The following is a 25,980-nucleotide window of genomic DNA, read 5'->3' as shown; positions in this document are numbered from 1 at the left end:
TTTTTATTGTTTTCAGATTGAGAGTAGGTTTAACGAAGCATTTACCGGTACCTAAAGAACAGATGGATGGTACAAATATTGATTTGCGATCAGCGATATGCATGCCTTCATGTGGGAATGGAGTATCTAAAAAGAAAAAGCGAAATCCAAATAATCTGGTTGCTTTTGATAATGATACAGATGAAAATATTCAGCAAAACAATACCAGAGCGAAACAGTTTGAGTTAGGCACTGATGTGAGTTTTCAGAACCTATTTACCACTGTGCACAGCAACCAACAGCAATCCAGAAAAAGCTCTCACAGAAAAAGTGTTACTTTTAAAACAAATCAACAAGATGAACTAGCTTTGCTAAGTAATAATAATACAGGGATGTTGAATTTTCAGTCTTCCAGTTCTAAGAAAAGTAAATATGATGATAATGCTTCGTTGCGCTGTGAAAAGGATTCAATGAAGCAGCATGATACACTTCACAATCAGGATAATTCAATATTATCCAGTAATTTTTCTGTGAGAATTGATGTCAAAAATGTTGATTCTTTATCGAAGCTTTTTCGAAATATATGGCAGAAACATTCTGAAACACTTATTAAAGAAAAAATTAAATCTAAAATTCAAAACTCTTGTAGTGAAATTTTAATGAGACAACATGAAACAATACATGAGAGGAGAAGTTTACAAAGCAGTGTTGGACGGTCTGTTAACGGTCAGGTCAAATTTACAATACATAACAGAGATTTAGATCCAGCACTTCATGAAAATGAGAACGAAATTGGCAAAGTGAAATCTGCAACGCTGATTGTAAATAACACAAAATCAGATTCAGATCTTTATAAAATAGTTTGGGAGAATCTTGCCGGGAAAATATTTGATAAAGGCAGTCAAAAATACAAGTCTGAAACTGGAATGCTAAAATCAATATGGCAAAGAACCTCTGATTGCGATATAATAAAAAAAGAAAGCAACAGTATTGTGAGTCTTGAGAATTCTTTTGAGAGTATTGAAAGAATTTTACTTGAGCAAGAAACAGATTATTCATCAGAGGAAACACAGAAACACTCAAATAGAGATGAGTTCTGGAAGGATTTCTGGCATGGAAATGGAGTTGAGATTTCTTATGATAGTACACATGAAAATGACTTATTTGAAAGGTGATATAGTCTTTTGTCACTGAAATATTCTATTTAAAAAAATGGGGTTTCCAGGGTTAAAAATATTTGTTATAAAAGATTCAGTAAGTAGGTTTGAGTGAAGTGGCTCGGTGGTTGGCATATCGAGCGAAGCTTGCCATCGCACCTTTGATTACCCTGCGTGGTTTCGCTTGGGGATAAATATGTTCAAGAGGATTGCTAGACTCCTTTCTGTCGTAGGGTGATTCACGTACCTGCTGGTCGTTTTCTGGCTTCCTCCACCAAATTCATGCATCTGAAACAAATAATTGATTAACAATTCTCATACTCGACATGGATTGGTTAGTGGATGAGAGGCTGTGGTGGTCTGCCATATGATTGGCTTTACTCTCCCCTGGGATGAATATGAAAGAAAATATTCTATTGAGTAGACCAACTGGCCAAGTTGAGTGAGCTAGAATTAGTTTAAAATATTTACTGACATCATTTATATTGATATTTTATTTCTACTTCTGTCTTTTCGCCGTTTTTGAAATATCATTCATTATGTACTCTAGTAGTATTCAAAATCACACTTGAAGCGCGTATTCCAGGTTATTATAAACCTTGTTACATAATATATCATTACTCAGATACAACATCCCCTCTTATTTGATTTTCCAGTTACATCGATGACACTACAAAAGAAGTTACAAAGAAACCACCACCAAGAACTAAAAAGAAAAAAGTCAAAACAGGAGGAACTGCTGAAGGACAACCTGAAACTGAGTAAGTTTTTCCTTCAAAACCTGGATTATAATCTCAATGTTTATAATTTGAATAGACTGATCTATGAATTATAAATTCTGACTTTGGAAAGAGTGCTGTGCTGCTCTAAAGAGACTCTGTGCTATTCTGCTTATCAGCAAAAATATAAATTGTATTTAGGATTTCTGGAACCAAAAGTCTGGGTTGTGGCCTTACAAAAATTTTTTATGGGTTAAGTGGCTTATGCCTAGCTCAAGGATGCAAAAATGAAGCTCCTGAACCAGACAGAGCGATTGCGTTTTCCAACCAGCTCCCTGGTCCTGATTAAATTAAAAGGTTTACAATATTTTAATCCGATATTTGCTACAGTAAAACCATAGTTCTGCATAGTTTCCCATCAGCTTGTAGTATTTCTGTGGAATATTGAATATTTTATACATTCTTCCTTAGCTTGCCACAAACCAAACTAAAACCGATCAAGAAGCCAAGAACTCCTGTAAAAAATTTGGATGAAGATAATCCATCTACACCAGGTATGTGTCTATAGCATGGGGTGTGCAACATTTTTTGTCGATAGGCCACATAACCAACTTCAGACATTTAGCTGGGCCACACAATACATTTAGTGCCTATCGCTCAGCCTTATTAAGTAATAATATCACCAGGCAAAAAAACGGAAGATTTAACGTAGCGACAAGAACAAAAAAAACGTTATGTATTTTTATCCATATGAGCACTGTTTCAATCATAAAATGTTGACAAGGGCCGATCTGAATGTCTTGGAGTGGCCGGGTTGCAGCCGGCTGACCGTCTGTTGCACAACCTTGCAGATATAATACTCATGTTATTATTATTACTAAATATTTTTGGGTCGAAAAAGATTTTTTACAGAATATTTCATTTGATTATTTATTAATTTTTAGTGCCAACTCCACGCAAATCAACAGAAGCAACGTCAAATATTCATAATGATGATGAATCTTTAGTTCCTGAAGTAGAAACAGTTCCAAAGACTACAGAGAGAAGAAGAAAGAAAACAAAAAAGCGCAGTAAGTGTGCTCTGTGCGGTTCATTTGACAGAGTTGAAAAGCCCAATATTAATTTTTGTCTCAATCATAATCTTATCTTGGTTCATGCTCGGAAAAGTATGATAAATGAGGAATATTTTTATGTGAATACCACATATACCAGACATGGGCAAAGGATGGCCCCCGGCCAAATCCGGCCTGTTCGATAATTCAATCTGGCCCACCTGATGCTGCCACAACCAAACTGAAACCAAATTTTGATTTTTAGCTAAAAAAAACTCAAGGAATTTGTTGAGATTGCGATTAAATTTACTTTTGGTACGAGGCTTATTGTTTACCACTGTTTCTTTTGTAACACTGTAAATATTGTTCATAAAATGTAACTTTTTAGGTCACACTTATATGTCCCGCCAGTTAGGGTAGGCAAAATCTTTGGCCCCTGGTTCAAACACCTATCAGTCCTTTTTGTATCATTATTAAACGTATTGATATATGTTTCAGGTACACCAAGAGCACTGCCTACTTCAGAAACAAGTCAGCAGGAAGAGAGAGCTGGTGATGTAACTCCTCCTATGATTGATGTTCCTGTCAATCAAGTAAGATATGGCTTTCTCTTTTGAGCAGAATTTGAAACTGTGGTGCTCATGAAAGTCTTTTTTGGAATTTATAGTATTGTAGTTAGCATTTACCTAAGTTAAACCTGAAATTAATGAAATTCATCATTATTCATTTCCATTATATTTTAAATGAAATATTTTTAAAAAAAAATGCAATTCATATGAACTGGGATATTATATGATTTGACACAGTTTGCTGAGCAAAAAGTCAGGTGGTGGGTCTTGTCTAACAAAGCGGCACATTATTTTGAAGTCATCAAGAATCAGGCAAAGAATATATACCGTATATGCTCGTTTTACTGCCCGATCTTGATTAAGGGCCTGCTTGAATAGCCGCCCGTGTTAACAAAACATAAAAATATATAAGGGCCGGTACTTGAATACCCGCCAGATGTAAAAGCTGATTTTTCAGTGGTAGAGAACAATGGGAAATAAGAAGCGCTTTTGTCACACCGCTGTTGAATTTTAGGCGCCGGTAGATAACACTCACACCTTAGGCGTCCAAGCACATAACAGATAGCATTGATTACGTAACGCCATGGTTCTCAAACTGGGCGCCGCAACGCCCAAGTGCGTCGTTTCAATATTGATAGGGCGTCGCAAAACTTTTCTTCTCTTGCGGATTTGTACCTGCGGTGCGTGGAAAAAGTCAAAATTTTCGTTATTCTCGTTTTTAAATCATACTTGAGAACTGGAAATAATATATTAATTATTGTAACGATCGAAAATAACAAGCGCCCGTGCATTGATCGAAAATAACAAGGGCCCGGTTATTGAGTTGGTTGAAAAAAATATGGGCCCGGGCTACAAAACGAGCAAATACGGTGAGTCTTATGAGAGGCATTTTCATTTTTCAAAAGCCACAATTTGAATGAAGTTGGCCCATTATTCGAAGAGAGTTGCAATGTTTATCCCAGCAACAATAGCAGTTTAGTGAAACGATCTCTTATTTCACTTTGCATTCAACGAATTAAAATAAGATTTACAGTTTGGAATTTCGAGTTATAGATATTATTATTTCATAATTCCTGTTTTATGTTTATGGACAGCATTTGCCACGAATACAATTGTTTTTTAGGATGCTGCCGATGCTCCTCCTAATGAACCAGTTGCTGCTGTACAAGATGATGGAACTATACTTGGTGTGACTGTTCACCATTGTGATCAAATAAGAGTTGATCCAAAATATATTGCTCATCCATTGGTGAAAGTATCGATAGTCGATAGTCTGACAGGACAGTATTTAAATAAATTTGACAGGTGAGATCAATTACTAGACCGAAAGGTTTTAACTGTTTTTTAAATTAGGTTTTTTAAATTAGGGGTGTGTGCAGTGCCTTATTTTAGTAACCCTGGACCAGAAATTGATTGAAAAACTATAATGTAGTTTTGTTTAAACTATTTTATCTTTCTAGTAGATGAATTCAAATAACAAGAAGCTGTTTTTGTGCGTTTTATGCCTAAATTACAAATTTAAGTGTTACAACTCTTGTCATTTAGAATGAATCAACTGCACATAAATTATTATCACAGGTTGATTATTTTATCCTAAAAAATAGTACATTTATCTCACTCATTGAAATAATTTTTGATTTTTTAAATTTGTTTTGTAAATTGTTTTCATTAAATTAAATGTCTTTCAGATCGCGGCATGTATCTTCATTTTATGAGAGTGAGCTTCTGAACTCCATTGTACCATTGATGACACAGCCATATGACTTCAAAGTTAATCGTTCCTTATTACCAAGATGGGAAGAACTTCTAATTTTTAACGAGTCTTTCATGAAATTAACTCGAGTGTCAACAGATCCTGGTGTCGTAAAACCTGTCTTATTTTTTGTTGTAAGAAAAGTTTTGTCATCTTAAACTTGTAGAAATGTTGAAATATACTTTTCTCTTCCTTGGTTGGTTAGAGTAAAGGTAGAAAAGCCAAAGATTTAATTTTTCTTTCTTTACTGGTCAATATACAGGTGTATTTTTGGCGCTCCAGAAATATGTGTACCAATATGGAGGTACTAATTCTGTTCACCTACTTCACATCAAGTTGTGTAAATGGACAGGAGTCTATGGGCAGGGAGTATATTCACTTGGCTAACACAAACATTTCCCGAACTCATAATAGAACTAAAATAAAGGAAACCAGAATAAAATTATGGCCTATCCCTAACCTGGTACATATACTACGGGTAGGGCTGTCCAAAATCGAATATTTTTTTGATTCGAATCGAACCGAATAATTTTTCTGGAATCGAACCGAATAATCGAATATTATTGCGCAATCCTAAATTTTGTCTCTAATGTACAATAAAAACTTCCTCTTCAATATTGTGACGTTTGCTCAGTTATATCTAAATAATTGCAAATATTTTGCAATGTTCCATTGTTTTCTATGTTTCCGGAGTTATAAAAATAGATCACAAGCCTCCTTGAACTGGTCAAATAATTAGGGTTTCGAAAACTATCAAGTGTTAAGAGTTGGAAATTGCACAGATTCTTTTAATGCCTGTAGTTGCTATTTTAATCCCATTATCATTCGTATTATTAACTCAATATTTTTGGTGTAATTTTCAGTAAAATTATAAATAACTATGAATATAGATATAGAAGAGTGCAATTATTTGTCATAGTAATGAATGGATGATACAAAGTGTTGCCATTTGAAGAAGACCTCCAAAACGTGGATCAGTCCTGTACCATGTTCCTATGATTACTGACTCAACAGCTACAAATCGATTCTATTTCCAGAACTGGCGTTTTTTGCTGACACTAAATTTGCCTTTTTCTCCTTATGTTCTCCCAAAAAATGTCATCTTTAAATCTTTGTTACCGATAACTTTTCATTTACGACCATGCATGAAATGAATAATTACATGTCATGGGCAATGCCATTAGGAGAGACCTTTTTACAGCAAAGAAAGCGATAGAAACATGTTTTTGCTTGCCGGGTGAAAAACGTGGTGCAAACGTGGTCGTGATGCGCATTTTGTACCAAATTTTAGTGATTCGTGAATTGGCGGAAAAGCACTTCGAATAATTTGCGATTCGATTTCGAATATTCGGTTCGCTTGGACAGCCCTAACTACGGGAGTAACGTATTTTCTACGTCAACTCTAAATCAGTAATACTAGGACAAGTTTTTATGGGGTAATTCCAAAAAAATCAGAAATGAGATAATTTATTATACATCGTTGCATCGAAAGTAATGTATTAATAATTCAAATCAATTTCAAAAAGTTTAATAAATAAATTTTACATCTATTATTTCATATCTATAAACAAGGCTCTAGACAAGCAGCCATCTAATATTATGTAAAAAGCTGCTTTGAGAAGGCCAGAAATTCACTATAGCCTGAGTTGAATGACCTGACCTGAATGAGTTGGTCAGAATGCTTTTGAACCTGTGGCACCGGTGCAATGCATTTAATAACCACTGCTGTTCGATCAACCATACTCGTAGGGTAACTAATAGGTCATTTTATTATTATTTTGTATTTGTATTCAATATATACATACAAGTTTTTAGTTTTATCATATCATGCTTTTCATTCGACAGATCAGAGATTTTGTCACGATGGCAAAAGCGAATAACAAGAGAGGTATAAATGACAAAGGGTGGCACAATATAGCATGGGCTTTTCTAAAGGTACAGTAAATTCAGAATTTTACAATTTTTGAACATTTTTTGGAATTAAAGTCTGAAATACGAGTTCTTTTATTCAATTACTCCAATTTGATATCAAAGTCGTTGTTATAGGAGCATTTATAATAGTTTCATTATAAAATTATCATTATGAACCACTGAAATCTCACAGTATGATCTTCATTTAATTTCTGAAAAAGAAACCCAGTCAAATCACTGTTTGATTTTACTCTCCTGTTTTCTCATTAAATAAACTTTGGTTTGTATTTGTTGGCTGAACATGGCCGAATTTAGAATATATATTTGATATTCTATATATTCAAAATATAATTGTAGAATGTACGCATCCATGGTCTTGCCATAATTTTCTGTAATTTGGACCAAGTTTTTATGCCACAAAAAGTGTTAATAATGTACACTTCGATACAAATGTTAGCTTAGTTTTGTTCCTATCTTGTTTAGCTTGTGAATGCCAACGGACAACCGAACACTGGTAGAAAAATGAGGTTGCAGTTGTTTTTCCCACCTAAAACAAGACGCAATCAACAAGGTAATATTAGCAAACAAATTATTTTGGCAAATATTTGTCCTCATGCATGGCTCTTGATTAGGAAGCTAATATGTGATTAAATAGACTGAAATTTTTTGGTTCAGCATGTAGCCTATCTGTATGAGTTTGATTTAGAGTTTTAATTACGATGCCTTACTTTTGTAATTTATCGTCATTATTTCATATAAATAATGCAAACATAATTATTCTGTATATATTCGGCATCATACCAATGTTTTAGATGTTTATTTTTAACTTTTTGAAATATTTATGGTAATTTTGTAGCTACAGTTTTAAGTTGATTTTGACTCATTATTTTGGAAAATTCACTTCAGATACCAATTTTGAGCCTGCACATGACTGGTGGTTAAATCATCCAAGACAGAGATATCCATCTACATTACATGTTACTGTGAAACCTATTGTACCTCCATCATCTGTGAGTATGTCAGATTCAAATAGGCATACATTGGTAAAAGTATGGATTCGATATAAGCCCAAACTGTCATGCTCGAAAAAGTTAGATGACTTGATATTTACCCTACTTGTTACAACATTTTTCATTGTAATCTCTTTGATGGCTTCTATTATCTGCAACAGAGGCTTTTTGCTTCTGCAACCCAGGTAAATCAGGGATACCGTCCTTCTGGTGATCTGGTGACTATTTATTACATTCTCTTTCAATTATCTATCTCTAGTCAGAGATGTTAGTTGGATAATTTTGCAAAACCATAAAACACTCACAGACAATAACAGTAGCTACATACATAGAATTCCTGATTTTTTCAATTAGATATTAGAACATTGACAACTTTGGTTTCTTGCGGCTTCCTCCAGTAAAACTGTCTGATTCTCTTCTCATTTCAAAATTTGTATATGATGTTTTTTTTTATTGATTGGAAAAAATAGAACTTTTGATATAAGCTGACTGAAATACAACTAGACATTCTGATTGGTGCCAGTTTAGATGTAGCCAGACATAATTTTATCTTCCTAAACCTTTTGCTTTCTTAAATTTCTTACAGCACACGTCATTTTTATTAAGGTTTTTGTTCGAAAATTTCTCTAGATTATATTAAATCAGAATTAATCGTTTATTTATTTTACTCATTTATTCATTTTAAAATGTTCGTAGTATTATATAGCATTAAATCATTTAAATATAAAGCTGTTGTTTTTCTTTAAGAGTTGCTAATATTCTTCAAATTTGTTCTTATTATTTGATTTAAGGTCGCTGCTTCTTCAAGATCAATGTTTGCAACTCAACCAGAAGAAGGTCTTTCTAATTTTAATGAAATGCATAATTCACTGGAACAAGCTGAATCCGAGAGTAGGTCTCTGGCACAAGAAGATGATCTTGCTGCAATGCAACTTTGGTCAAGATTACCTGGTCAGGTATGTGTGACTTCGTCAGTCTCATTATTACAAATTTTATTACAAACATTTTTAGAAAACAGAAAAAGTATTTTTTTCTCTTCTATTATTTCCATGGATCTTGTAAGCTAGATCATTTAATATAATTTAAAATATCCTGTATTTGCCACAAGCGATATTAAACTAGCGATCACAACACAATTGGTTTTGTGACTCATGAAAAATTGGATCAGTGGCTTATATTCTGCCATATCATGAGCTGCAATATATATAGCAAGTGTAAATTCACTTACATCATAATTACATTTTTTTTATCGGTCTGTAAATTACAAATATCTGAATTATTTTTGTGTTGTCAAAGCAGTATAATAAATAACTACATAAAGGAATAAACCTTTAGCCTCAATAACATAAATTTATTTTTATTCTTGGTGAATAAAAATGTATGTTAGCCCATAATATGCCGGCTCTACTTCTGATAATAGTTACAAATTTGATAATAGCCAAATTTTGCATATTGTTTGTCACTTCTTTACTAGAAAGTGATATTTCTTTATTGCTACTCATTAATTTGAAATTCAATCATATTTTGCATTTTGAAATTCAATCATATTTTGCATTTCTAATTCTAATTCAATTTATATTTAGACTTGTAAAATTCCAAATGCTCCATTATTGAGGTTCTGGGGTGGTTCAGAAGGAGCTTTTACTCTTCAATTTTCTCACAGAGGTACAAGATTAGCAGTCGCTTGCAGACATGAAACAACTTATCCTATATTGTGTGAGTATTGAGCATAGTATAAAACCTTACAAACAATATTAGGTGTTTGTTTTCATGTTATCTAATAGTAATTAGTAATGTCAATTCTGCATATTGAAATCAATTTTAAACTTTGTGAATCGAGCTACTCTAAAAAGTGAAATCTTGCTACTGGTAAATAGATGGTACTTTAGTTATGTTACATGAGGTAACTTTATATATATTTAGCATTTGTTCAAATGAAATGTATTCAACATTTCCATCCTGATTTTTCAGCATTGAAGTGTTTTTTTTAACCTCGTGATTTCAGCCATATGGGCCACATTATTTCTAGCACTAGTAATATCAATTTGATTCACTACTGGATAGTAGCAAGATTGAAATTTTTCAACAAATTTATATTTTCAGTGTATGGGATTCCTAATGGTGAAGATATCGGAGTTATAACTGGTCATCAACAACTTGTCTATGATTTACAGTGGTCAAAAAATGATAGATATTTGTTATCTGCTTCTGCTGATGGAACTGCTCAGTAAGCTCATGATTTTTATGATTTTGTATAAATCAGTAGCTGAGTATGTCCCATAACCAACTCTGATCATTAACTGAGCAAGAAAATTCTAATATAAATTTGATTGGAATTGATGTCAATAATTGTCACTGACATTTATTTTCAATATTGTTATTATTACTTATCGATTTTGATCAGTAAGTATGTTGATAGGTATTTGTATGGCTGTGTGTTAGATGCACGCGATATCTCACGAAAGCGAGGTTCAATCTGCTCCAAATTTTGCATGTGCATTCATCTTAGCTCGGATCAGAAGCCTATTGATTTTGGATGGATTATGTCGAATAATTAGCGAGTTATCATTTAATTAGGGATGGGACACACGGTGTTACTATGGAGTAAGCCCACTGTTTTGGGGGATCCCCTAACCTTCGATCGATAAGTCTTCGGTTTCGAACCGAATTCTAGTTATTATTCTTAGGGCTGTAGAGCCATGGACAAATTCCATCAGACTTCTTTCTGAGCCATTTTAAAAATGTCTTCTGCTCTGACAGTGGGTTAAGAAGAATTTTGACACTCACCAGTTCTTGACTTCAAGTTCAAGGAAATATCAACTCCTGCTCCCAAGCTTGATTTTGCTTTTAAGCTTTGTCCCATGCAAGAATTCTTCGATTGCTTGTTGAGAATGCCTAGTCAACTTGATGGTTTTTGAGTGTCTGTCGCAAAGTTTGATTTGAAAGATTTGGAATTACGACCGAGTGCGACTCCAATATCAAATCAAACTTTCGATTACAAAGTACTGGATATTCTATAGAACGTTTTATTTTAATAACATTCAAAGATCTTTTTTAGAGTTTGGGATATGGATAGGAGAGAAAAACCAGTGCATACACTACCTCATCCATGCTATGTGTATTCTGCATCTTACCATCCAACTGCTCAGTATTTGATTGCAACAGGTATATTAAGTTCTTCATCTGAGAAAAGGTTCAAAGAAGTATTTTTTTCGTATAATATTTTTACAAAATTATTTTGTTACGAAGTATTAGATGATTTAGCTAAAGGGAATTTGTTCAATTTGAATAATTTACTACATGAATGCATTCTGAAAAAGATATGGATTGGTCTAGTACAGCAATAAAATTTTCAAATCACCTATATTTATAAATGCTTGATCATTTTTTGATAGATGCCCAATTTCGGCTTAGCCCAAAATGTCAATTGCATAGGAGCCCATTTTTCAAATGGAACAATTTTATTTTTTTCCTACAATCAAAAATTTGTTTTATTTAATGTAATTGATTTTGATGTGTTCAAATATTCATTTGGGGCATTCCTGGTAGTCTTCCCATATTTAAAATTAACATATTAGCATAGAAAGTAAGAATTGTGACTTTATCAGAAACTTCTATACAAGATGCCCTGTTGCGCCACAATCAGGGTTTGCACTAAGTGATGATGCTTCTCTTTCACATTTTCTAATTATTATCAATGAATGGCTATTTAGGTGGTTATGATACAACTCTTCGTGTGTGGAACATTGCGTCAGTGGCTTCACAATTAACACAAGAATTAGATGGTCATAAAGCTATCGTCAATTCTATTATATTTGACCAAACAGGTAATTGCAAGCTTTTATAAATAAAAGAATCAAATTCAAATCAGATTCATATTAGATTTAGAATCAAATTTTCATGTCAATATTAACTTTAGATATACTTTGAAAACATGCCTCTTTGAAGTATTATTAGGTCCACAATATTTAAACTATTGAACATAATAGCCAGTATCATATTTCTAATTAAAGTCACTTAGTATTATTGAGCTTGGAAAACTGATGCTCGAATTACAGATTATTGTGGACAGTATTTACCCTGTATTAATCAGTTTGTTGTAGTTGAAGATTCCTAATATCATGTGTCAACCATGTCAAATATAACATAGGTTGAGGTTCAAGCATATGCACACTGAAGTTCATCACATTATTTTCAGGTCTCAACATGTACAGTGCAGATGGTTCTGGTGTTATAATTTGCTGGAATTCCCCAGCACAAGAGAAAGCAAAGAAAAGCGTGAAAACAAATTGGTCAATCAAATCTGTAAGTTTCATAAATGGAATAAATGAGCAATTGTCAAATATATGGAGGTTGAAGGTTATATACAATGTTCCCATATGTCATAAAAAATGTTCCCTTGAATTAAAATGAAACAGCATAACGTTGTAGTATAACGCATAACTACGGGTGAAGTAGCGGGTCTCACTCACTCAGAAATAAAAATTATAGCCTCCTAGCAATTTTTTTCCATTTCAAAGTTCCAAAAATTGGACATTATTAGCTGTGATGAAAAGCAATTCCTTAACAACAACAACGACAATTTTTCAAAACAATTTATATTTGAACACTTTGTGTCAAAAATTTTGTGAAAATTTTTTTTGTTGAAATATCAATATTTCTGCCAGAAAATTGAAGATCGTGATTTGGCAGGGATCTGTATCAACAGCTTACGACTTCACCCTCATAACAACAAGATACTGATTCATTGTAGAGATTCAACTGTTAGAATACTGGATGCAAGAATGTAAGTAACATCGACTAAAACTGCTACCATGAGTGAAAAAAAACATATTTTCTTTATAAAACTTTCTTCCTTTGAGATTAAATGCCTTTACACAGAAGGATGAAAATAAACTACATGGAAATCTTGAAAAGTAGAATTAGAAAAAGTTATAATCGCATGCAAAAATATTTAGTGATATCTTGACTGGCTGAGATTGAATGGATGACAAGGTCAATATTAAACGACATGACCATCTTCAAGGCTCTTTATGTAGTAGACCTGATGTAGTAGTTGCTATATAATGCAAAGGAAAGCAATGGTCAACAAACTTTATGTATAAGTGTGCCAAATATATGAACATTTCCTGTAGCGTGCGGGCCCTATTCATTTCCGCCTACAAACAATAGCCACATTAAATTCAAATTTGGCAAACATTCGTCTTCTATTCCTGTGTTAAAAGCTTGTCACCATGAGACGTTTATGTTATGCCGTTTCTCATTTATTATCAACCACAATACATGGTTTTTATTTACTTATCACCAACGTGAAAGTTGATGTTGTTTCTGTGTGAAAACTAAACTGTCAACTTTGATATTGATATCTGCAGTATGTCGTTCAAATGACGATCTGACAAGCGAGTCATTATTACACTGCTGTCTTGTAGACTACTGCATTTGGTGCTTTTGGAAATTCTTATTCTTCTTGAATAAAAAGACATCAACTTGGAATGCCTAATTATTTTATTTTCTAATGAGGATTAAGTCTCTTGTTTATATGGTTTTAGACATTCTATAAAGAAATTTGTTGGTTTACTAAATCATCGGCAATTACTTCGGTCATCAGTTACTCCGTGTGGTAGCTTTATATTTTCTGGAAGTGAAGATGGTTGTGTTTATGTGTGGAATGTTGAAACAGGTATAGGATATATTATTATTTAATATTGTTTGTTTTTTGACTATTTAGGAAAATCGAATCTTTGTCGTATATCTTTTTACACATCAGTACAGCTTTAAAAAAATTTCCCATTTCTCAACGTCAGAATCATTATGGTAATTGCTGTATGGAAATTATTGTAAGCTTTCTTTATATCTTGATCAGTAAAATTGGTTTCAACAAGCCAGAAAATTGGAAAAATCTATTTATTCTTGAGAGTCGAATATTGCAGATATTACTGTTTAGAGCAGGGGTTCCCAAACCAGGGGTCACGACCCCAAATTGGGTCGAAGTGATAAGTAGGTAGGGTCGTAAACAGGTCTTGGGGTCGGTGGGGTCGCTGAAGTATGGTAGAAGATTGATGTACAAAACATCTAAGATTTGACAAACTATGTTAAATTTAGCGGTTTGTACCATGGCTTACTGTAAAACAGGCCCATAGGCATTGCCTTATGCTTATGCTAAAGAAAATGTAGGTGGTTATTGTGACACCCCTGTTTGGCTTTAGTTTATTCTATCTAATGCCACCACATGACCAAACTCAGAAGTCCAGTGAAAGAAGCTCTAAAGTTCCAAAAAAAAATATATATTGACCTGGGGTTGCACTGGACACTTGAAAGTTGTCTTTGGGGTCGTCCTGAAGAAAGCTTGGGAATCCCTGGTTTAGAGGATCAGCAGAATATATACTTGACATAAAATAACTTTTTAAACGAAACCAATTTTGAATAGTCCTTGTATGCGGGCATCGACTAAAAGTCCTTTCATTGTTTTAATAGAATTGCATTAAACTGAATTTTTTTTTTTAATTGGAATTTTGATGGTAATTTGTAGAAAATAAATTCATCGTAATATGAAATTTTGAATTATTATGTTTCTTTTTACCAGGAGACCAAGTTGCAATTTACAATGAACTTGGATATACAAATGCAGTACATTCAGTAATATATCATCCACATGATCACATGGTTGCATTTTGTTCTTATGCTCCTAATCAATCCATCCTACTATATAAGTTCAATAGTGCAGGTGAGTGAAGTCAAAGTCAATTCATTTTTTTTTTTCACATTTTTCTCTACTAAGTTTCAATGGGAATTTAAAATTCTATTTAAACAGTTGCAACTATGGAAGCTGGATTTAGAGTTGATGATTTTGTAGATTCTAAAACAAAGCTTGGAAGAGCAGAAGAGCCAGGTATGCTGTTTTGCCTCAAACCTATATATTTAAAAGCACTGACAGGATCAAACATAGTTTGTCTGATAGATGATCATTACGGAACTTCGTTATATCTAACCGATTAAAAATAACTGGTTAACAATGCTCAAATATATAGGCTCGAACGCCGCACATCTGTACCGGTACTTTGAGTTCTAAGAACACCAAGTTTGCTAAAAAAAAACAAACAAGAATAACATTAGCTAAAATTTAGCAAAATGATCTACATGCACACGTAGTCAAAGGAAATATGGTACTTAAAAGAGGAATTCCAGGAATGTCATCTTTAAACTATTATCTAGTAAAGATATTTCAATCTACGGTAAATGTTGGTGGTAAGGTGTTTGACTAGAAAATTCTTATGTCCTAGTTCGAATCTTATCGCTATGGATGTTTCCCCTGAGCTTCAATTTCCCTTTTTACTGCCGTAACAATGTCAAATCGGCAATAAGTCTACGATATTCAAGCATGGATGCTAACGTAAACGCCAATTCTTCTAAACACTTTCAAAATAAGTATCAAAAATTTTGCTATAGTAAAGTATAGGAAGAATTTCTCTGGGGTCAAGAGTCGGGGAAACATCCATTCAGTCTGCTTTGGCAAAAAATTACATTACCATCCTTTCAATAAATCCTAAACTTATAGACGTATTTTACAGCACCAAGCATCAATGCTCAAATTGAAGCGTCAAAAGCTGCAGTGAAGATAGAAAGAATTAAACATCAACTGGATTCCGTTCTGGTATGATTTCTTTATTTTATTGTTTCAATATGTCATGTATTCAGCATTATTGCAATCATTAATGAACAATCTATCATATTTCATTCATCAGTAGTGAAAATTTGTCATCTTTCACCAGTCAATTTCATAATATCAGAAATGATGTTCCTAGTTTCAAGTCATTCAACTAGACTTTGGTCTTTCACAAAATAATAGCCCTTTACATATCGTTAGATATCGCCGTCATACAGGGCCTTGTTCAGAGCAAAAGTGCAATATCAAAAAATAAATACAATTTGTTGTGTTTTTAGGGTATCATCATATTAGAGCAATTAGGAATTCTATATGTGTGTTGTCTGATATTGAACCTAATCATGAAATTCATTATCCATTTACTAAATTGATCACAATTACAGATATTATATAAATTTTAATTTTTTTACGATTTTCCTCATCAATTCGTATTTCATTTGAAAGTTTTGTTTAAGTTATTATTCATATAGTAAGATATATAAAACTTTTCGTGGTACGTCACTGGAATTTTTGTTGTAAATGACCAAAAAGTTTTTCATCATATTATCAAATATTTCAAAGAACAAACAGTATGAAGATGTGCAAGATCATCCCAATTACATACATAATGAATTATTTTCAACCACTGATCAGGTTTGATATAAGTATAGATTTACATCATATCGCAGTAATTCATGCATGCTTTCTTTTACTTTGAAATAATTTGTCTTGTATTCAATGTACAAGTAGTTTCCTGATTTTTTAGTAAATAGATTATTAGCTTAAAATCGAGAGACCCATTCGATGGTTGTCTTACATCCTGCCTGATGGTACATCAAATCATATAAAAGGGGCATATATATAAAATATCTAATCAGCAACAAATATTGTATGGGTGTGCAAGTAACAGGACTCAATACTCGATTTAGTATTTAATTTTGTGTTTGGGTCAGCTCAGGGATGTGTTTATCAACTTTGATAAAGTCGAAAATTGATGATTAAGCCAAACTTTCAAATTTCAAGCGGCAGATCAAGGGGTAGTAGGAGAAGCCCAGGATTTTCCAAAGAATATGTATATAGTGTTCACTTATCCAATCCATAATAATGAAAAATATTGCACGTTTTTACTCCCAAGTATCAGTTGTAGTAGGCTTCACCAGTCTTCATCTGTAATATGCATGAGATTTCAAATCAAATATTCCACATCATCATAATTATAGCTTACAATTATTATATTCACTGTAGAAATCATAACTTTTGCAAATCATCATTTTTTTCAAATTTCATGAATGCTTTTTAATTAATAAACTTCTTTTAAATATAGTTATCTGTTTCATTAGTGAAAAAGCTAAATTATTTTTTTGTTAGTTTCATTATATATAAATTTTATGATAATGAATTTTCATTTACTAACTCATTATTATTCTTTTTCTTTTATGGTATTTTATTATTTACGTAGAAATCTGAAGTCACACCACTTAATTACAGACACAGTTTTACCTTTTTTAGTTCAAAAGTTCTTATTCAGGTATTATGTTCTATTAAATGCCACGCAAAAAGTGTATTTTACAAAATAAGCATTGCCCAAAAGCACACCAATTTATCTACTTTTTTTGTTTTGATATCCGTTTTGAAAAAACCTTTGCAATCATAACAAAGACATATTTATAAAGATGAATTTTTTTAATTTTAGGTAAAACATCCTTTAATTGGAAAATAATTGTTACGATTTGAAAATTCGGTGAATAAATTTGATTTTTGTTTATTACAGACAGATACAATGCCAGTAGGTTCTCATCTTTTGCCACCCATTCCCAGAGGCCAGGATGCTCAAGTAATCACACCAAGGAAATCACCACGTTCTACATCCCCATTTGGAAGACCAACCACAAGTCCTGGACCTTTAATGTCAACTTGGGGATCAACTTTTGATTCAACTGCTGTAAGTATTTTTAGAACAGGGTTTCCCAGACCCAATGTTGATAGGTAACCTTCAACCGATTTCTAGATCGCTTGTGTATCTTCAAAATTGACTCACATGCTGTGATTGGATAAAATAAGTCATGTGAACTGCGAAATGTAGACTCTGTAGTTACTGTAGTTGAATTTAAAGTTTCTACTGAGGTGGAAATGTGACTTTCTACAGAGTTGCTAGAAAAGTCAAAATGTACCCCAGTCTGGTAACCCTCTGTATTGAGAAGCCAATTTTTTGTGATTGTTGCCAATTTTGTCATGGTTCAAATCTTGCTAAGAATATTATGTAAGGGCATAGGTGTTTTCTTTGTGACTACAGAGTTGCCGTTTTGACTTCCTCTAGTATCCAATTCCATAAAAATTGGTTACCTAATTTTATACCTAATATTGGACTGGTAATTATATGAGAGACTGTGGCTTGCGTTAGTATTTGGCCATCTTATTGATATTTGTCCATTTTATATTCAATGTGCATTGCTAGTAACATTTTTCTTACAAGAGCGGTAATCTCATTTTTTAATTAAAGCGATCAAGACTGAGATCAAGGGTAAAATTACAGATAAATTCTAGTTTTGGATATTTCTCATATTTCTTGAATTGATGCTCTTTCAGTAGTCAACAAAATGAGCGCATTTTACCTACCTTCATGAAAGATACTTAGCTATTGTCAATGCAACATACTGTTTCTAGAGTTCGTAAATATCTTTAAACATAATACTTTAAGAAAGAGATTAACACGATTGCGATTGTGAAATGTATCAAACTTGTAAGTATATATATTAAAATGCAATGACAAATTAATATCAGGAATGAAAATCAATAAAAGTTATTGATTCTAAATATGATTAACCACTTGCCACTTACAATAACAATATGTTAATCCTGGTTAGAAAAAGGATTGTCAGATTAGTTTTTTTATTTTGAATTGAACAGAATTGATCAGATTTTCTTACTTTACTAATTGCAGTCAAAATCGCACTTTGCAACATTGCATATATTGAAAATGTGTTATGTATGACTCATAGCATTTCAAGAACGTCAAATTTCTTAGAGTTTCTTTTTCAATTTCGCTAACTGATTTGAAAATTTACAATGTCGAGAATCAGAGTTCACATTTTGCAGCTAAAACTAAAGAAGGCAGGCTTGCCAAAGTTTACAATGTCAACTTTGTCCTATAAATAATTTTCTATTCTTTAAATTAACTTTTATTGCTCATGATTGTCTTCACTGCCTAATGTAAATATTTTTTTATTTCAAGGCTGGAAGTCTGCTTGCACCATCTTACATGTCACCACACGCAAGTCCAGAAGTACGAGCAATGGCACAACAGTATGCAAGAACTGGTAGGCAAGACCAATCAGGGATGTGGAAGCCTGGTGTATCACCTGGTAAAATAACTTTGTATTTGGTATTTTGATATAAAGCTTGGCCAATAATTCTCTTGCATTCGGATGATATTCATGAGAACTGTTTAGACAGAAAAATATTTGGACTACCGTATATAAGGGATCATTTATGGCGCACTTTAAATCCTATTTTTTTCTTAAAATTTGATCGTGTGCCTTATAAGTCGAATTAACTAATGTATGGATCAGGTAGTGATTTACTGCCTACACTTAAAAGCAGAACCAGTACCAGTACTATTTTTTCTCAAACAAACCGCTGCTTCCAACTTCTCAAAAATCGTGCATTTTTCAATTTGGTTTCATGTTTGAATAAAAACCCAATCTGAGCAATTCATTGACAGTGCGCCTTATGGTCCGTAGAATACGATATATTTAATTAAATGAATAAGCGATACATTTGGCCGACCTCTGTCGTAGTACAGGCTAGCCATGTTAGTTAGCCAGTTAGAGATCTCTGGGGATTGAAACCTGGTTCATACAAAACAATTTTCTGCGCAATCTCATACCAGTGTGCCTTATGGTCCGTAGAATACGATATATTTAATTAAATGAATAAGCAATACATTTGGCCGACCTCTGTCGTAGTACAGGCTAGCCATGTTAGTTAGCCAGTTAGAGATCTCTGGGGATTGAAACCTGGTTCATACAAAATAATTTTCTGCGCAATCTCATACCACATCAACAACTGTTCAGCAATTGGCCCATTGTTCTTAGCGTTAGGAATACACTCGCCTCTTTGGAATTCTGTGTGGGATAATTATGCGCGAGAGGATTGCTGTACTCCCTGCCCATGTAGATTGTTTGGTTTAGTCTTCCTCCACCATCAAGTCCAAACAAATAACTCGGTAACTATTCCTATAACAGACATGGACTGGTAACTAGACGAGAAGCCATGTTTTCCCATATGATTATGCTATATTATCAACTTTCCAGGATAAATATGGCTATCCTATCTTATCCACCTAGAATTGAGAAATAGAGTATACTATGCATATGTATAGATTCAGATTTCTGTTAAACTAGTGGGTGATCCTTATTGGTTCAATAATGCAGCACATTATTGTGCATAACTACTACTCTGGTATAGTCTATGCTTTAACAGAATTTAGATAATAATATTTTATTATCTCATTTTTTCAAAATTGAACAATTATTTTAATGCTTCTAAATTTTATTTTTAGTTGGTGGAAGTCCATATCGGATGCAACCTGTAGGTATTCCACCTGACGTTTCATTTTCAATGGGCAAGGATGGAAAACAAAAACTCAACATAACTTCAACATCTGGAGCTAAACCTCAATCTGTGGTAAGTTATAATATGCAATAACAGAGTATCGTTTGTGTACAACTCTATAAACTGCATGAAAAAAGGTTGTTATGTTAACTTTTTTTCGGAGCAAAAATGTATGTTAGGTAAGTTTATCTGCATTAGTAAATATGACATCCACCCCTATAATATAAAATAGGATTACTATTCATTTTGCTGAAAAGCAGTACAATAATTTATCATATAGTATCATAAGTTCATTGCCATCTTGTTTTGCCATCTGTCTAGTTCTGTTTTAGGAATTGACCAATCCAGATGCATGGTCTTGATTGGTCAATGACACCATAATAGACTGGTTATTAATCCTACCTTGTCACAAGAGAGGATGGTTTAGTGGTTAGCATGATTATTCAACTATCTTTGTGCCACTGATTAAGGATATTCTGTTTAAACCTCATGTATGTCACTTCATCTAGATGGACAATGCCAAATTTGAAAAATTCAGTCTTTTGAAAACGATACTTGTTTCCTTTTTATCTATGTATTCCTGTTTATAGCCTTATTCAGAGCGAAGGCACTAAAAACATCTCTTCAAAAGTGTTCGGCAATCTTATTGCACATGGCCATCTGAGGTTGTAAACCCAAGTCATTGATCAAGCGTGCAAATAATAATATATAATTTCAATGGTTCCATTACATTTGAACCCACGTACATTTGAACCCATGACAATTGCACCTGTATGCTATTGCACCTATGGATTTTTTTGGGGTTCACGGATAGTTAAACCCATACTAACCCTAACCCATGGGTTTTAGCACCCGCATATAGATTGAACCCGTGGATATACGCATGGGTTCAAATGTACGTGGGTTCAAATGTACGGTCACCAATTTCAATATCCTTCTATTCCATCCAGGTTGTGGTCTTATTTGATTACCAAGCTAATCGTTCTGACGAATTGACAGTCGTACGAGGCGATGTTATTCGAGTTTTATATAAAGATAGTGCTAACTGGTGGTTTGGTGAAAAAGATGACGGAAAACAAGGATATTTTCCTAGCAATTATGTTGAAGAACAAGGTAGATTATATTGTGTGCTTTTATCAGTCAATTTTTAACAAATATTCCGTATTATGAACTCTTTACTATTTCTAAATCATTATAGAATGTGTTGAATATGAATGGTACAGATTTGGGTACAAAACCTATGCCCTCCGCTTCACCTAGGATGTAAAAATTAAGTAGGCTATATTTTAGGTATAGGATTTACATATTACGTTTAATCATATGGCGAACCACAACCGCTCATTCGGTACCATTCCATGTCGAGTATGAGATTAATTAACCAGTTATTTGTTTCAGATCCATGGACTTGATGGTGGGGAAAACCGTAGCCAACCAGCGGTTAAACCTATGTAAACCACCCTACGGGGGCGAGGAGTCCAGCAATCCTCTCGCACATAATTACCCCCACAAGATTTTAACCTGCGAACTCACGTCAGGTAATCAGAGGTGGCGAGCGTATTGCTAATGCATTGTGCCACACTAATGAGCCTCTTGAGCGTTTTCTTCCCGAAAACATAGTAGCTGAATGGCTTTATGTAAAGTACCTTATTTGGAGTGAAGGTGAAGAACACTGTATAAAACATCCAAACATTTTCACTTACCGCATTCAACCAATCTTTTCTTACAAACCAATTCCTATTACAGTTTCTACAGCTGAAATCAAACAATCTGACGCAGAAACATCAGTTTTCGGAGTACCCGAAATACCTAAAGAAAAGAAGGTCTGACTTCAAATTTTTTATGTTCATCAGTCATGCTAAAAATAAGATCATCGAGTATGGAAAAAGCATTGAGAATTTCTTTGTCACATAGCTTCTTTTCACAATAATGGACAATCCCATAGTGTGTGTACCAGATAAGGGTTAGGCCATAATTTTATTCCGATTTTCCTTATTTTAGTTCTATTATAAGTTCGAGACTGTCTGTGTATGTATAGTATTACCATAGGTCATATTTTTGTTTGTGTATATTATATGTCATATTTGTGTTTTAGCTGCTATTTCTGTATGGTATGATGTGGCTGTTGGATTTCATGATATATGACATAAGGTTTCGGTCCTTTTACACAACTTGATGTAAAGCTCCATATTAGTACACACACTTCTGGAGTGCCATTTTTAACCAAAATTACAGATAACCGTGTTTAAATTTCTGTAGATACATGAGAAGAATGTATCAAATGACCAGAGTTGATTTTGTAATTTTTCTTGAATGATATGATATGCTGAAGGCTTATATACCTGACTGAATCCTCCCTTTTCCAGAAAATCATATTGTTTTGTTTATTGTTGAAGGTGATATTTTACAAGTGAAATTAATTCAATTAACAGGTTTATGCTTTGAAAATGCCTGGAGGAAGACTTAACTTTTATTCTCAAAGTGAATCAGAAGGTGACGACGAGAGAATGAGTAATGCAAGTATTAGGTAAGGAACAAATTTTATCATATTATCATGTCGGATATGCCAATGAGGCCAAAATTTGAATAAGTTTTTACATTCTGTTTCTATTTTATTTTCTGATAAATTAGGTATCATGATGTATGCAGTGGTGGGATTCAATTTTTTTTCAGCCGGTTCCATAACAAAAGTCATAATTTTCATCCGGTTCTGTTACAAAAAGTCATTGACAGTAATCAGTAATGCTAACCGGTTCGCTGATTTCATAAAATTCTGTGCGATGGTTCTATAGAACCGGTGCGAACCGGCTGAATCCCACCACTGAATGTATGGTGGAAACATTTAATTGAAATGAAATCTGAGATTTATATTATATAAAATATGCTTATTATTATTCATTCTCAATAACCGAATTCCTGTTTCTGTGAATTCTTTTTTATTGGATGGAACGTGATTCATCAAGCCGAATCAAGGATGTGGCTAGTTACTCAGATATTACATATGAACTGTTCATGTACTATGAAATACCTGTTACCGGCATGTTTAACTATTGCCATTGCTGAAATCTTAAATAATATAAAATTATATTCTATAGAATTAGGATCTTTGTCTAGTTATTTTTCCCTCTATTTCTAATTTTCTCTCTGATCCTCTCTATTTTTTGTTTCAAATTATTCTATTATCAATCCTGTAATTACTTATCGATTTTAATCGGTAAGTATGTTGATAGGTATTTGTATGTCTGTTTGTTTGTCTGTTAGACGCACGCAATATCTCACGAAAGCGAGATTGAATCTGCTCCAGATTTTGCATGTGCATTCATCTCATCTCGGACCAGAAGCCTATTGATTTTGGGCGAATTATGTCGTATAATTAGCGAGTTATTAATTAATTAGTGATGGGACACAAGGTGTCACTATGGAGTAAGAGCGCTGTTTTGGGGGATCCCCTAACTTCCGATCGATAAGTCTTCGGTCTCTGACCGATATTCTCGTTCATTTTTTATACTGTTTTTTTTTTATATAAGTTCAAGGCAGAGAAGAAGAGAAGCAAAACTGAGGGATACTCTAGAAAAAAGTAGAAATACGCCAAGTCCAATGACAGTACTTGATAAGAATGCTAAAACTCCTGAACAGACTTTTCCAAAGTCTATTTTGCAAAAGAATTCTCCAAGGTAATGTATTTGTACTGGAAATACTTCTGAATTTTTATTTCAATGATGATCTTTTTATGTTTCTGATTATAATATTTTCATCATGATTCAAATTATAGGGATAGAGTTGCGGATCGAGATCCTTCTTCTGAACATGTAAACATAAAAGAAGTGTCCTTTGCTGATGACAAGAAATCCAAAAATTCCAAAGCAAAACAGAAATTACTTGACTCGATTCAATCAGCTATCCAAAAATCTGAATCTCCAGAATCTCCTAGTACTTCAAAAATGCCTTCTCCTTCTGTTACCCCACGGCAATCTAAAAAACCTAAAACAAGTGCAAAATCATCAACGAAGCCGAAAACTGCAACACCAAAGCCGAAACCTAATTATGAAGAAACAAGTTTAAATGAAAATTCTGATATAAAAGCAACACCAAAGCCGAAACCTAATGAAATTCCTGATGCAAAACCAGAAACATCTATTCGCTCAACTTTTGGCATACTAAAATCCGTCCAAGCATTAATGAACAAAAACAACAGTGAATCTGCATTTTCGCAATCTGTGCTTAGTGGTCCAGGTCTCTCTACTCCAAAATCCAAACCTCTAGATACCCCAAGTGGATTCAGACCTCCAATTCATAGTACTGCTGTGAAAAAGCCCCGGAATCCAGTTGAAAATGACGAAGACCCCTTAACTTCTCCCCCACCTGCTGGTTCTGTTGTCAGAAAAGCGAGAGCTCTACCCAAAATAGGAAAACCTCCCAAGGAAGACACAATACCGATGGTCACCTTGAGTAGTTCCAAGAGTGGAAAAGCTTCATATTCAGGATCAGTCAACCCTGCATTCGATATGCCTCACTAAAATAGTGCTCATGGTAATTCAAACGTGGTCAAATGCGTATGTTACCATTGGTTGCCAATTATTAGGTTTCTGAATTACGGCAATGTTGGTTGTTTGGTTTTTAACAGCAGATTTTCAAGATCTTACAAGAGTTTCAAGAATCAAATCTATATATTAGATGAAAGTTACCAGGCAATTAAATATTGTCTTCCATAATCAGATTACTATGTATTTAGTTGTTATATATCCACTGTGTTTTGCACTGCATTTTCAACATGTGCCAATCTTATTGTGTGATCCATGGTACAGTCCCACATTTTATTTTGTTGCTGGCATTTTGTAAACGATATATCTTTTACTGAATAAAGGGTCTTTGACATACAAAATGTTATGTATTTATATGATTTCTTCACTCTTTTTGTATGGGCCGATGTTACACATATTTTGCTCACTATCCTCGTTTGAAATTTGACTGCTGATAAAAATATTACATCCATTGGCACAAAATTCTCTATCTTGTATATTTGTATAGTTTTACCATAGGTCATATATTTGTTTGGGTATATTATGTCGTATTTGTGTTTTAGCTGCTATTTCTGTATAGTATGATGCGACTGTTGGCACCATTCCTGTGTTTTGAGCGTGGCCTCTCGATAGCGTGATATATATTGTATTTGTTTAACATAGGTTTGAAGAGGTGTATTATTTTGGGCTTTACCCAACATTTTCATATAACTTGTATTATGCTATTTTTACACATTTTAATATATTTTAGTACAAAAAATACATATATTCATTATATGAGTGGATTTGATTATTGCTTATCATTTCAGCACAGGCTCTGTATTGCACTATGGATCGACACAAGTGGGACAATTTCCAATTTCTAAAAGTATGTATATAAACAAAGGATTCGCCTTGAGATGCTGTAAATTTAGGTACCGCAAGAAGCATAATAGCTGGCCACTTAAATTTCTGGTATCTACATCCAATATGGTAAGCTTAGTTCCAACACCGGCTCTCCCAAAAAATCACAGCTCCCCAGCCCTGGCCCCTGCCTATGTTGGCCGCTTGTCTAGAT

At 33.6% G+C, this 25,980-nt stretch overlaps 1 protein-coding gene across 2 annotated transcripts in view; it reads left to right on the top strand.

The window, feature by feature from the left end:
• Positions 1-25,700, top strand: part of LOC120345914 (uncharacterized) — a 29,916-nt gene extending 4,216 nt beyond the window's left edge. For both annotated transcript variants that reach the window (XM_078115155.1, XM_078115156.1), the window contains 30 exons: positions 17-1,150; positions 1,793-1,897; positions 2,327-2,409; positions 2,800-2,925; positions 3,406-3,500; positions 4,600-4,781; positions 5,165-5,363; positions 7,075-7,164; positions 7,624-7,711; positions 8,047-8,150; positions 8,942-9,106; positions 9,734-9,866; positions 10,254-10,377; positions 11,209-11,315; positions 11,864-11,977; positions 12,349-12,455; positions 12,818-12,936; positions 13,700-13,830; positions 14,734-14,874; positions 14,962-15,039; positions 15,719-15,801; positions 16,375-16,446; positions 17,564-17,734; positions 19,025-19,154; positions 20,354-20,478; positions 21,357-21,519; positions 22,150-22,226; positions 22,836-22,930; positions 23,931-24,077; positions 24,176-25,700. In XM_078115155.1, coding sequence (XP_077971281.1) covers positions 17-1,150; positions 1,793-1,897; positions 2,327-2,409; positions 2,800-2,925; positions 3,406-3,500; positions 4,600-4,781; positions 5,165-5,363; positions 7,075-7,164; positions 7,624-7,711; positions 8,047-8,150; positions 8,942-9,106; positions 9,734-9,866; positions 10,254-10,377; positions 11,209-11,315; positions 11,864-11,977; positions 12,349-12,455; positions 12,818-12,936; positions 13,700-13,830; positions 14,734-14,874; positions 14,962-15,039; positions 15,719-15,801; positions 16,375-16,446; positions 17,564-17,734; positions 19,025-19,154; positions 20,354-20,478; positions 21,357-21,519; positions 22,150-22,226; positions 22,836-22,930; positions 23,931-24,077; positions 24,176-24,920 — 5,233 coding nt within the window. In that variant the 3' untranslated portion in view covers positions 24,921-25,700. The remainder of the gene's footprint in view (positions 1-16; positions 1,151-1,792; positions 1,898-2,326; positions 2,410-2,799; positions 2,926-3,405; positions 3,501-4,599; positions 4,782-5,164; positions 5,364-7,074; positions 7,165-7,623; positions 7,712-8,046; positions 8,151-8,941; positions 9,107-9,733; positions 9,867-10,253; positions 10,378-11,208; positions 11,316-11,863; positions 11,978-12,348; positions 12,456-12,817; positions 12,937-13,699; positions 13,831-14,733; positions 14,875-14,961; positions 15,040-15,718; positions 15,802-16,374; positions 16,447-17,563; positions 17,735-19,024; positions 19,155-20,353; positions 20,479-21,356; positions 21,520-22,149; positions 22,227-22,835; positions 22,931-23,930; positions 24,078-24,175) is intronic.
• The last annotated feature ends 280 nt before the right edge of the window (positions 25,701-25,980 follow it).

The sequence above is a fragment of the Styela clava genome, chromosome 8 (assembly GCF_964204865.1).
Source record: "Styela clava chromosome 8, kaStyClav1.hap1.2, whole genome shotgun sequence".
NCBI lineage: Eukaryota > Metazoa > Chordata > Ascidiacea > Stolidobranchia > Styelidae > Styela > Styela clava.
This window is presented reverse-complemented; position numbering and strand designations above follow the sequence as displayed.